The sequence below is a fragment of the Lactuca virosa genome, chromosome 3 (genome assembly GCF_052849685.1).
Source record: "Lactuca virosa cultivar CGN04683 chromosome 3, Lactuca_virosa_CGN04683_v6, whole genome shotgun sequence".
Classification (NCBI taxonomy): domain Eukaryota; kingdom Viridiplantae; phylum Streptophyta; class Magnoliopsida; order Asterales; family Asteraceae; genus Lactuca; species Lactuca virosa.
The window spans coordinates 299,280,314-299,294,402 of record NC_136428.1 but is presented as its reverse complement, the minus strand read 5'-3'; the positions used below and the strand labels follow the sequence as shown (position 1 = coordinate 299,294,402).

General features: G+C 32.4%; 1 protein-coding gene across 1 annotated transcript; it reads left to right on the top strand.

The window, feature by feature from the left end:
- The first annotated feature begins 6,170 nt into the window (after positions 1-6,170).
- On the top strand, positions 6,171-12,716 carry LOC145167294 (purple acid phosphatase 7-like). The gene is made up of 7 exons (XM_079086451.1): positions 6,171-6,427; positions 7,572-7,728; positions 9,454-9,561; positions 9,632-9,756; positions 11,439-11,567; positions 11,946-12,013; positions 12,302-12,716. The coding sequence occupies exons 1-7, from the start codon at positions 6,239-6,241 to the stop codon at positions 12,513-12,515; spliced, it is 990 nt and encodes a 329-aa protein (XP_078942577.1). The 5' UTR covers positions 6,171-6,238; the 3' UTR covers positions 12,516-12,716.
- Positions 12,717-14,089: the final 1,373 nt, after the last annotated feature.

The following is a 14,089-nucleotide window of genomic DNA, read 5'->3' as shown; positions in this document are numbered from 1 at the left end:
GGACCCGGCCCTACAACGGTTGGACTCAGACGAGAGCTGGATAATAGGTCTAAGTCTTTTATCCTAAGATTATTTAACCCTCATAGCATGTAATTTTAATGTATTCATTTGATGGTTAGCTCCTATCAACATGGGTCTCACAAAGCACAAGCAAGCAACATTCAAGCAGATAAGCCGACTAGCACTAAGATGCAATAAAATCAGACACATCCTCCTATGAAATCCTCGATCTCAGACTCCCAGCACCTTGCGCATATCTTCACCCTGCCATCTCTCTCTCGAGAGTGGCTAATCCTTCCTTATGTCGATCCGCTATGAACCTCGCTCAACCAATGAAACCACCACTACCTCGCCCAATAACGCTACTGTCCGGCTGACCCTATACGACTCATCTATACCATGCTTGCCACACGACCCTCCATTGGTGCCAGATGACTACCGCATGAATACAATCACATACCCCACCATTTAAACAATCTTAGGCTAAAAGATTCAATCCCACAATGGTTGGACTCAGACGAGAGCTGCGCAGCGGAATCAAACCTCTCAGCCTAAGGTCCTTTAAACCATGCGGCATGTGACTTAGCGTATCCACTCAATAGCCAGTTCAAACGCGAAAGAATCACAGATCATCTCAACAAAAGAACTCTATAGGAACTAAGTCATCATATAATCAGGAAATTCTACCATGCAATTCCTGAGGATCCCTAGCCTATTACTAGCATGATGTTCTAACATATCACAATATCAAATAATTGTATGGTATTTTGGGTTCAACTTACTGGCTCCGGCTGACCGTACACTTGCATCCTCCTTTAGTAATTTGAAAACCATTTGGAAATCATTTTGAAAATCTTATCCTTAGTTTGAGACTGGATTCACACGAGTGTTCCTTGAATTCACTCAAACGAAGGCTCTGATACCAACTTGTAACATCCATAAAATTCAAGCAAATTTAACACTTTTTCAAACAATTAAAAACCATTAATTATTACAAAGTGTTTTCAAAATAGTTTCATGTCAGAGTATCCCATAAATCAAAATCATAAAATATGAGGAGGTGCACGATCACGCCTTCGCCTTCCCGCGATCATCTGAAGTACCTGAAACAAAATCAACAACTATAATCCCGAAGCTTAGTAATTTCCCCCTTAATACCAATGCCATACAAACCATAACAATATCATACAAACAACATCCATATATAGAGTCTACAGTACGAATGGTCCGCCCTCATCGGGCCTTCAGTCTACCTAGTCCACTCTTAGAGTCTTCAGTATGACTGGACCGCCCTCACCGGAACTTCAGTCTATCTGGCCCACTCTCAGAACCTTCAGCACGTTTGGTCTGCCCTTCTGGGCCTTTAGCCTATCTGGACCGTTCTCCGGGCCTTCGGCCTGACTAGTACGCCCTACTGGGTCTGCAGTCTATCCGGGCCGCCCTGGGTGTGTTGGCCTAGAGCACAAAGCAGGACCGCCTCAAACTAACCCCCAATCACACAATCAAAACATAAATATCATACGCTAGCTAGCATGTACATATATTCATACAGATCTAACATATTACTAATCATAACATCATCCCATATACCAGGATACCGATCTAACAGATCACTAACATAGCATCATCCTTTAACCAGGATACAGATCTAACAGATCACTGACATAGCATCATCCTATAACCAAGATACATATCTAACGGATCACTAACATATCATCATGCAATAACCAGGATAACAATCCAAAAAGGGTCAGCCTTGGTGCCTTAGACCCTGTTGATATAGTGAGAAGAACTCACCTCACAAGTAGCACTGGATGATAATGTCAAACTCCCAAACACAACTCCAAACTCAAACACCTTCATAAGGTTTCTACAACTGAGTAGATGTCGGATCTATAAGCTCCTTCTCGTTCCAAGCTCGTAACTTTCAAGTTTCTCCAAGAAATGCACCAAAAACACACTCTTTAGCCTTGTACACACTCAAAATGGAAGGTTAGCTCATTTAGGGTTTTCTTCTGGATGATAGGTTGTTAAGGGAGGATGGATAGAGGACTTAAGGTCCTCTACATATGCTGCAAACCCTAAAAATTAAGGTTTTCATGCACAGCCTCAACTCGTCGAGTTGGGTCCTCCAACTTGTCAAGTAGGCTTCATAATCCACGTGGCCATATGAGTTTCTACACGACGAGTTGAGGACTCCCATCTAGTTGAGTAGGCTTTATTAAGTCATAAAATCCCTAAAATCTCATTCCTGGAAATCGGGGTGTTAGAACTATCGTTCATATACTGAGGTGGAACTACAAACCATAAGTAATGGGATCAATAGAATACTTGAGCTTGAGAAGATAGTTGTGTTGGACCTCAAACAAAAAGCACGAGAAAAATGGACGATTGATGGGGATGAGAACACCAAATTCTTCCACGGATACATAAACCCAAACAAACGAAAAAACAGGATTTCGGGCCTTATGGTAAATGGAAGGTGGGCAACTAAGGTGAATGAAATAAAATATGAGGCATACTGTTTCTTCCCAAAAAAAGTTTAACGAGACTTGGGTTTCAAGTCCAAAATTGATAAACCCCCTGTTCGAATCCATTTCAATGATGGAAGCTATCAGACTGGGGGCTTAGGTTTCAAGGTGCTCGCGACTAGAATCAAATCGGTAATTAGCAACATTATTGGTGAAACACAATCCGCTTATGTCGAAGGTCGGAACATACAAGACAGGCCGCTGATCATAAACGAGATGTGTGGTTGGGCAAAAAGCATAAAAAGAAGTTACTCCTTTTCAAAGTAGACTTTGATAAAGCCTTTGATTCGGTGAACTGGGAGTATTTGGACTCCATTCTAGCACAGATGGGCTTTGGAAACAAGTGGAGATTATGGATTAGAGGATGTTTGTCGTCATCGCGTGCTTCAGTCCTAATCAACGGAACCCCCACAAAAGAGTTTTGCATCACCAAAGGTGTACAACAGGGAGACCTACTCTCACCCTTCTTATTTATAATCACAATGGAAGGTTTAAATGTTGCGATGAAGACGGTTGGCGATAAAGGTATTTTTAAAGGTGTACAACTTCCAAATAATGGTCCGATAATTTCTCACATGTTCTACGTGGATGATGCATTGTTTGTGGGCGAATGGTGTAAATCAAAATTAAAGAACCTTGCCCGTATCCTGAAATGCTTCCATGTGTCGTCGGGTCTCAAAGTAAATTTTCACAAATCAATGGTCTTTGGTGTTGCTGTCTCGAGTTTTGAAACTACTCGATGGGCCCGTTTACATGGTTGTGAAGCGGGTTCTCTACCGTTTACTCACTTGGGCATACCTGTGGGCGCCAATATGAATCTGATTAAGAATTGGAAACCCATCATCAACAAGTTCCATGCAAAGCTATCACAATGGAAATCAAAGACACTTTCATTTGGATGTCGTCTCACCTTAATAAAGTCGGTGTTGGGCAACTTACCTACATACTATCTGTTATTATTCAAATCCCCCAACGGGGTAATTGACACTCTTGAGAAGATGCGTAGGAAATTTTTATTGGGTGGCATTAATGATGTGAGAAAGATCCACATGGTTGCATGGGAGAAAGTTATAGCATCAAAACAGGATGGTGGTTTTGGTGTGGGATCTATCAAAGCCTTGAACATTGCCCTTCTTGTTAAATGGTGGTGGCGACTCAAGACAGAGGAAACATCAATTTGGGCCAGGGCTATTTCTAGAATACATAACTTAAGTAATAAACCTATTGACTATCTCGCCAAAAAATCGGTTACCGGTGTGTGGAAAAATGTGGCAGCAACAAAAAAAGATATTGAGGATATGGGTTTTGGATTCTACAACATGTTCAAACAAATTGTAAAGTCTGGGGACAAAACTCAATTCTGGCATGACCTTTGGTCTGATGTGGGCAAACTGAAGACAAATTTTCTGGAATTGTACAACCTTGAAACACAAAAACGATGTTTGGTAGGTGCGAGAGTACATCGTGAAGAAGCTATGTGCGGTTGGAAGTCTTGTCCTATAGAATATGGTTTATCGGAGGAGGTGACAAGACTAACTAATGTGATTTCAAATACGCACATCGGTGAAGGATCAGACCAAGTCATGTGTTCGTTAGCTGCTGATGGAAGATACAAAGTCTGCCTGCTAAGGAGAAAAATCGACAAAAATCCTCTACCTGATCTTTTACAATTGAAAGTAATTTGGAGTAAATTGATTCCTATCAAAGTTACAATGTTCATCTGGAGAGCAACCCGAGGTCGAATCCCATCCACTTTGGCTTTGGTGAACAGGGGTGTCAATATCGATACTACTTCCTGTGGATCATGTATTAACAGTTTAGAATGTGTTAATCACATACTTGTCTATTGTCCTTTTGCCACATTGGTGAGGTCCAAGATCTTAAAATGGTGTAATATTGAGAAGTTCGATGCACAAAATGTGGGAGATATCACTGCGTTTGTAGCTACTTGGGGAAGATGTCCAAAAAAACGAAATAGATTTGTTGCTATATGTTATGGGCTACTCTAGATTCTATGAAAAATCAGGAATGAGAGACTATTTCAGGCGAGGTCGTGCACCATTACAAGGGCAGTGGAAAACATTAAATGATTGGTGTATGTTTGGATTAAATGTAGAGACAATAGTGATATTTGTAACTCGAAAGAGTGGAATATTTCTCCATTCTCCTCAATATAATTGTCTCCATGTACTGTGTTTTGGCCCTTGGTTTTAGCTTCTTGCATCTCGGAGGTTCAGTTCTATATAAATTTATCTTTCCGAAAAAAAAAAACCGTCAGTGTACATCTAACAATTATGTGTCTCGATCTTCGAGTTGTTTACACTTCGGATAACCTGATTGATCGAGTTATTCCATTTGCTCTAGAAATGAATTCCATTTTCTCTGGAAATGAACTGTCTCTTTAATGGAATAAGAGAAATCCAATTATCCAAGTCTAATAAACCCAATGGCGGATCACAACAGGGGCTGTGGGAGGCCATGGCCCCCAGCTTTTTACCCTTCTATGTTTGATATATATATGGAGTAAATAATTATTGATGTATAAAACTCTTTATCATCTAATGTAATTCTCCTCAACCACAATAATTCTCAAATACTTTAAAATGTTATTAAAAGTTATACTACGGAACTTATTTCACTCATATGTCATGACATTGTCATTACTTTTAGATAATAATTTATCAATTATAAAGGAGGTCTTAGATTAACACAAAAAGAATATAAAATAAATAAAATTAATTATGTAGTTTATATTGGTGCATCATATAATATGGGTATTGAAACGAATTATTTTCTTATATTATTTTATTTGAAGATTTAAATATATAAATTATATATTTACTCCTTTTTTTTTCATGTACAATCAACTCTATTTCAAGAAGAGAAATTTAATATCTTCATGAATTCACATACAAATAATCTGATTAGTAAAAAATGAAATGATTTCATTAAAAACAAACATTTCCATATACACACAAATAATATAAGTTTATTTTAAGTTATACAAGAGATATCATGTCAAAAATACAAAATTCATATTCATGTATTTATATGGTTTTGTTTTAAAACACGGTTACATAATAAAACATAAAACGATTGCCATTTTGATTAACAATGAAAGAATATGTCTTAAAAGTTGTCTTGTTTAGATTGTTTGATGTATTATAACTCTGAACCATTTTAATTGTGTTCATATAGTTTTGTTTAGAATTTTGGTTCCGGCCCCCAAGTTGTAATGGTTGTGTTCCGTCCCTGAATAAACCGGTTCTATGACACCGGTTCAAACCGGTTTTTGAAGAAATCGTTAAAACTTAACATTAAACCGGAAAAAATGGCCATTGAACTTCCGGCTCAGGTTCTTTGGAACCTTTATCCACTACCCAATACTCCCGAACCCAATACAGCCGATAACCAAAATTAAGGGAAACTAAGAACCGATAACCTGTTCAGTACCATCCGCTTCCAGTTAGGTTTTTCAGTAAAAATGGTGATTACAATAATCTCTTAGATGTTGGAAATAATTAAAAAGGAAGTAACGTACTATTTCTTATTCTAAATCATATCTGTCGTTTTTTACTGGATAAGGTGCATTCTTCAGCAAAATATGTATATATCTATCATCTATGTAGTATATATACCCCCTCATCTTTCATCCTTACTCACACGTCTCTCGATCTCTCTGGACCATTGGTACCTACAACTAGGTGATGGCCATGATCAAGTACTCCCCCGCCGCTCTTCTAATGCTATATATGACAGCGGCGATGGTGGGTGTGATTGTGGCCGAGCTTCAAAGGTTTGATCATGCGGTCAAATCCGACGGATCTCTCAGTTTTTTGGTCGTCGGTGATTGGGGTAGGAGAGGACTCTACAATCAATCCAATGTTGCTTACCAGGTTAATTAGTTTATTACTAATTCATATATCCCAATTAACTGTCTCCCCAGCTACATACTAGCTTCTTAATCAACTTCAATAGTTTACTTTAATGGAGGCACTACGTAATTCAACTTGCATTTTATCATGCGTTCGAAATTATATTACACTCGTTATTTTTGTCTCCCAAAAAGTAGTGAATTGCACTTGAAATATCTAAACGTCAACGTAAACGATCATGGAAAAGACAAAACCGATTGAATATATCAATTAATATTAATTAATATTATTTTTATGTAATAACAGTTCTGTTTTCGAGGATTGATTTGCTATATGAGATCTCTATAGAAATAGAATACCCATTGGTTGTGCCGAAATTAATTATTGAGGTTTAAATTACTGTTATTTTTTAAAATTGTTTGTTATGATTTTATGATCACTGAAAACGTTAATTTCCGACTCAATTGCCCCAAAACCAAAATGGGGGATATGTATTTCGGTAGCTTGGTTTACATTGATGAGCCTGAAAATAAGCTAGTAAAGGTCCGGTAAACACACAAGTATTTACAAAATTTAGTTTTTGGAATAATATTATTTATATATCTCATTTCTGTAACCTAAATTACATTTATCTTGCTCTATTTCTCTTGAGAATGAATAATATAATGCCTTTAGGTCCGAAATGAATCTAAAAATTAAAGTTTTGTATAATTCATAGATTTTTTTTTGCTAAAGTTTTAATCGGGATTTTCCTTACACTTCAATTTTGCTACAAATTAATCATGGATTGCATCACTTCAATCCGGTTCAATAGAATCACTAAGGAGTAAGGACTAATGATTATATATAATTCATTATGACATTTATTTTTTTCTTGAGTATTTTCACAGTACTTGTATGAATTGGTATAATATGTGATAATTTAAAATAATACGACCATGAGCTGAGAGTTTGTATTATCTATATAATTTAACAAAAAAAAAAATCAATCTAACAACATTCCAAATCTTTTTGGTCCTACCAGGGTGTAATATGGATAACAACACATGTCATGCTATTATTGAAGGCGATTAAAAAAGAAATATTAATTTGAACATAATTGCTTTTTCATTGTTCGGTTTGTTCACGAGTCTTCTAATATTCTATATTCTAAAAATTGTTTCAGATGGGGAAAGTCGGAGAGAAAACGGACGTGGACTTCATTATTTCCACCGGTGATAATTTTTACGACAGTGGATTAATTGACGTGGATGATCCAGCATTTTTTGAATCTTTTTCAAATGTGTATACTGCACCAAGCTTACAAAAACAATGGTACTCAGGTAAACTCATATATACCCAAGTATTAATTATTATATCTTTTAATCTACTTTGGAATTCTCCATTTATTAATTATTAGCTATTTAACTCCTTCATAAAACTAGGTTGTTATTATAAATTATGTCTCACATTTATGGATATCTCTTCTAGCGTCTCGTTAGTTTTATTTTGTTTTTTAAATTTCACGGTTAGAAAATAATCTATGGACATCTGAGAAGTTATTAAAGATTTTTTTCTAAGAAAGTATATTATGAATTAAACCAAAAATACACGATATGAAATGAAATTGCGACGAAATCGAATTTCGAATTTGTGTTCATGTCTTGTATAAGAAACATATTGTCGTGTCGAGTTATGTTAATATTTTGGAATGATAATAGCACAAAATGTCGTGTTCGTTTTCGTGTTCATGTTCAAAAGTCATGTATATTTTGTAGCATTCTATGTTTGTTTTAAGTTATTTTTAGTTGTGTTATTCGTGTTTTTCGTGTTTAAATTAACTTTTTTACAAGAATTTACGCATGCCATTAATTATGTAAATGATTATTTTTGTTACTTTTTTGTGTTATCGTGTTTTTATTGAGTCACGTTTCTGTTAACGAAAAAATGGTATCTTGTCATGTTTGTTCGGGTTTAATAAATAATTTTTTGACGTATCGTACTAGTCAAAAGCAAAGAACGACTTCATGATTTGCCACCCGTAGTCTTACCAGTTCGATAGTTCAACTGGTCTAATCGGTCCCAATAAATATATATATATATATATATATATATATATATATATATATATATATATATAATATATATATATATATATATATATATATATATATATATATATATGTTACGTATTTAAAAAAAAAATATGGTTAAAATATAAAGAAAAAAATTCGGTATAATATTAGGCTATATGTACAAAAAAATGTATTTAAAAAAAATATGGTTAAAATATAAATAAATAAATTTCGTATAACATTACGCTATACGTACAAAAAAATATATTTATATAACAAATGTGGTTCTTAAATGTAAGAAATATACAGTTTTAAATAGAAAATGATCAATGTTGAACACCAATTTGAAAAAAAAAACAAACGTATCAAACTTGTAAAAATATGAAAACTTATTGTTAAAATTTAAAAAAAAAATGTAAAAATTTAATATATTTTGTGTTATTTTTTTTCTTCCAAATTTGTTATATTAATGTCACATATGATCCCCAAATAATAACATGCTACATCACTGGATAACTTGTTTGACTAATCAAATTGTCAAAATTATAAAATTAAAAGACTTAATGATGAAATTGTAAAAAAAATGACATAGTTTTAAAATTGAAGTTTTGTAAACACATAGTGACTTGAAAAATACACTTGTTAATTTAATGGGATCCCTTCTATTGTGATTGACACGATTGCGTTACTCAAACTGAGAAACATATAGTAATTAATAGTAAATCCGTGTGTTATCAAAATGGATCCAAATTGTCTACTTAGAAAAATACTAAATTTTGTAATTTATAAAATTTGGTTTTTAAGGGTTGGACTGGCTTTTAAGTGTTGAACCGTAGAAGTTTTAATCGGTTTTTGACTAACAAGTTACTTTTAAGTGGCACGATTGCGTTTTCACTGGTTTAAATACAGCCGATTTTTGGTATCTAAGGAACTGAGGAACTGGTAGTGGTGGTCTTACCGGCCGGTTCTTTGTTGAACCGTTTTATTTTACAGTATTAGGGAATCACGACTACAGAGGTAACGCCTTGGCACAATTGAGTCCTGTCCTCACACAGAGGGATAGCAAATGGCTCTGTCTTAGATCATTTATGCTCCATGCAGGTATACTTTTCGTTTTTTTTTTTAAGATTATTTTCATAATTTAAACTTATGTACTTATAAAACAATACAGGAAACACGGAATTCTTTTTTGTTGATACAACACCATTCCAAGATAAATATTTTACGGAAACAAAACATACCTACGATTGGAGAGGTGTTCTTCCTCGAGCAGATTACATTGCAAATCTTTTAAAGGTGATCATTCTTTCTATATATATATATATATATATATATATATATATATATATATATATATATATATATATATATATATATATATATATATATATATATATATATAAACATTTTTTTGTGTATTTTTGATTTTTAGAAATCTATTTTTATCGAAAACATATTTTAAATATATCAAAATTCATAATTTTTTATTCTTTATAAATAGACATCCATATTAATATAGTTTTAAGGTAAAATATTTTTTTTAGAGTTTCAGCTTTCGTTATTCATAAGTGAATAAAAATATATCAGATTTTTATTATACTATATTTGTTATTCAATTATGAATAAAACGTATGTTTAACTTCTTTACGGTTTAAGTATCGTTTATATATGAATATAACACGTAATAAAGTTTTATTACCTAAAATATAATTTTTACATCATCTTTCGTTACATGTTATATTTATATATTAAAAAAACGTGTATTAGTTGTCGTTATATGTTATATTTATATATGAATAAAATATTTATCAAATTTTTGTTACATTTCGTTTGTTATTCATATATGACTAAGTAGTATGTTAATAAAAGACGAAGTGTTTCGAAAATTTGAACTATTTATTCATATATGGATAACAAATGAACTGTACCAAATTATGATAAATGTCTTATTCGTATATGAATATAATAATGTGAGGAAAACTAATATACGTTTTATTCATATGTGAATATATAACATGTCACGAGAGCTGATGTAAACTGTAAATATATTATTATATGTTATATTCATATATGAATAATATTTAAACTGTAAAAAAAAGTAATCATACTTTTTATTCATAAGTGAATAACGAATGTAATGTAATAAATATCTGATATATTTTTATTCACTTATAAATAATGATAGCTGAAACTATAAATAAAATATAAATTTTATTTTATCTTAAAACTATATCAATATTGATGTCTATTTATAGAGAATAAAAAATTATGAATTTTGATATATTTAAAATCATTTTTTGATAAAAATAGCTTCTTAAAAATTAAAAAAAAAACGAAAAAAACTATGTTTTTATATATATAATAATGTAATGATTATCATAGTTTAAGGAAATATTTTTTGTTGGAAAACACACGTGTATTTCTTTCCCATTTCCGCCGGTAAGATGGAGGCTTTGCGGCAAACATAAATGAATGGGTGAGAGAAAATTCCCTCATTCTCAATATTTTTTAATTTTTTAATTGAACTTTTATATATATACTAGGTGTGAAACCCGTGTAATACACGAGTTTATTATAAATAAAAATTTAATATCAATATTTAAACATTAAATATTTTATAAAATAATGTAATAATTTGGAACATTTGTAAAAGAAATCAATTATTTTTAGAGCATTTATGAAACTTTATTATCAAATTAATAGAATTATTCTCTTTCCTTATAAAACTGGTTAGAGATTTGTGGAATTTTATTTATAAAAAATGAAAATTCCCAAAAAAATGACAAATGGAAAATAATAATTTTAAACTACAACAAAATTATATGTGACAAAACTCTTGAGAATTTGACAAGTGGCAAAAAAAAACATTTATTTATTACAGAGTGACAAGTGGCAAAAAAAAAAAAACATTTATTTATTACAGAGGACATAACATGTACAAGAATTTTGGATTTGATAAAAATATGGTGGCTATGCAGGAGGTGGACATAGCATTAAAAGAATCAAATGCCAAATGGAAAATAGTGGTCGGGCATCATACAATGTTTAGTGCTGGTGACCATGGGAACACTCAAGAGCTTGTCGACAAGCTATTGCCAATTCTTAAGGTATATATTACCCTATATAAATATATAAATTACCAAAAAAAAAAAAACCTTACAAATCCCTTTTGAAGGGAACTGATATACTAATCAACAAGTTTTAAGTTTGAAAAATGCCCCTAAAGTTTACAATTCTTTTTGTTTTATTGTTTCCCAATATTTAGTGATTTTACTCTAATTTTCTGAAAGTTTTTTTAATCGGTCTCAAAAACCGTGAGTGTTTATATATATATATATATATATATATATATATATATATATATATATATATATATATATATATATATATATATATATATATATATATTATAGGCACACGTACATACATACACATGCATTTAAAAGTAACCTTTTACATTATCTATTCGAATTTACCAATTGCAGGAAAATGAGGTGAATTTATACATAAATGGGCATGATCATTGTTTGCAACAAATCAGTAGTCCAGACAGGTAAACTTGTTTTGTTTCTTTGTAATCTTCATGTGATCTTAATATAACTTGCATTTTCTACTAGTTACATGGCACTGGTTCAGTGATGATATACTTGTACATATATTTAAGTATTAGAGTTTCCATTATCGTCATGTGGAGTTTCTATTCCAATGAAAATTAGGAAAATTAGGCTCTATCTGGACATATTACTCCTATGTTACTCATCTCAACTTCGTTGGAAAATTTACTTCTTATAGATTAGAAAGTAAATACGTATAATGAAAAAATAATTATTTGTTACTGTAGCAAGCTTCAATTTCTAACAAGTGGAGGCGGATCAAAGGCATGGCGTGGTAATACCAACCCGTGGAATCCTAATGAAATGAAATTCTATTATGATGGCCAAGGATTCATGACTGGTGAGATAACTAATGAAAAAATTCAGCTGGCTTTTTATGATATCTTTGGTAATGAACTACACAAGTGGAGTGTCTCTGAATACGTACATAGTTCCTCGTAAAGTTTATTAGCTAAAAAGTTATTATGTAACTATGTCAATCTTGTTATTTCTAGCAAATTATTGAAACAATTTCCTGTTTTTAGAAAGTCAACGTGAGGCATATGTATGTGATAATTTATGGGTTAAAGGTTGTATATTAATTAACTTGTTATTGTGTTTCACTCAAATCATGATGAAATAAATGTTGTGTCCTTTCATTTATTCGTTTTTTTATGTAATCTTTTAACTTGTGTCATATTTTTTTTAGAAAATCAACTTAAAATAGATTAACGAAAAACTCGATATAAAACATTAGTATACATATTTAATTTCCCTCACACTTAAGAACATTACATTTTATGAGCTTCATACTTTGGCCACCACAAATTCAGACTTTGTCAATTTTCGTCCCTCTTCTGTTTCTAAGCAACACACGTCTCAAACCGACCACTGCGTCAACGTTCCTCTCTTCCAAACAACTATTTATAGAGAAAAAAATGGGAAGCTCCTCCAAAACATAGTTGACCCTCATCTCTTCCGGTTTCCTGTTCAGTGTAGAAGGTCATCAATGTGTTTTTTGTGCTATGCCTTTCACTTTCCTAATTTCTAAAATATCAAAATTCCTCTGCTTCTTTCTCTACAACAAATCTCGAATGATTGTTGTTGCTGCTGCATACGAACACTAACACCTATCTATTGTTCCGTCTCTCATCTATTATTCTTAAATTCACCTTCATACACGAAATTAATGACCCCTTCCAGTAATAAACCTACATTCGTACGTTTTCTAGATATCGGAGAATTGTTCATTTGATGATGGGTGATTTTATTTCATGTTTGCCATGTGTTTCACTGTTCTTCGTCCAAGTATGGTTTCTATTTGGGGTTTATTGGGATTTTATGCCCTGTTGTAGAGTCTATCTATATTGTGATATGTCAAACCTTAGGTAGTTGTCTTGATTACAAATGTCTGTAAATAAAGAATGTCTACATGACTTCGTTATGTATGTATTTACTAGGAACAGTTAGATGTTCGCTATTCACTGTCGAAATCCTAGTATTTTTTGTATATGTGAGTATCCTATAAATAGTGTAGGTACATAAGTAGGTTGTAATATTTTCACTTTCACGCACTAGGCTTTCTCTCTCATTGCAACTTCACTTGTACTAATTCCAGATAATAGAGCTAATTCAAGATCATATTTAGATCTCAGTGTTCTTACTTACTCTGATTTACTTACGATTGGTTCAAACTTTGTTCAAACATCCTTTCAATTGGTATCAGAGCAGAAATCTACACATCGTTTGAAGAATCTTTTTCACGTTTTCTTCTTATTGAATCATTTGCTTCGATTCAATTATTCCGCAAGAGAAAACGTAATTCTATTAAGTTTAAGTTTGAAAATAGTTTCCAAAAACTCATAATAATAGAAACAAAAGTCATAAAAATTCCGAATATAATAACATTTACAAGCCACCAAGAATCTACTTGCATGTTATAAAAAGATAAAAACACAACCATAGAAGAAGGAAACTGATAACAACCTTTGCTGTCCCTTGAGTCCTCTTGGGAGGCTTGAGTTTTGACGAAGAAT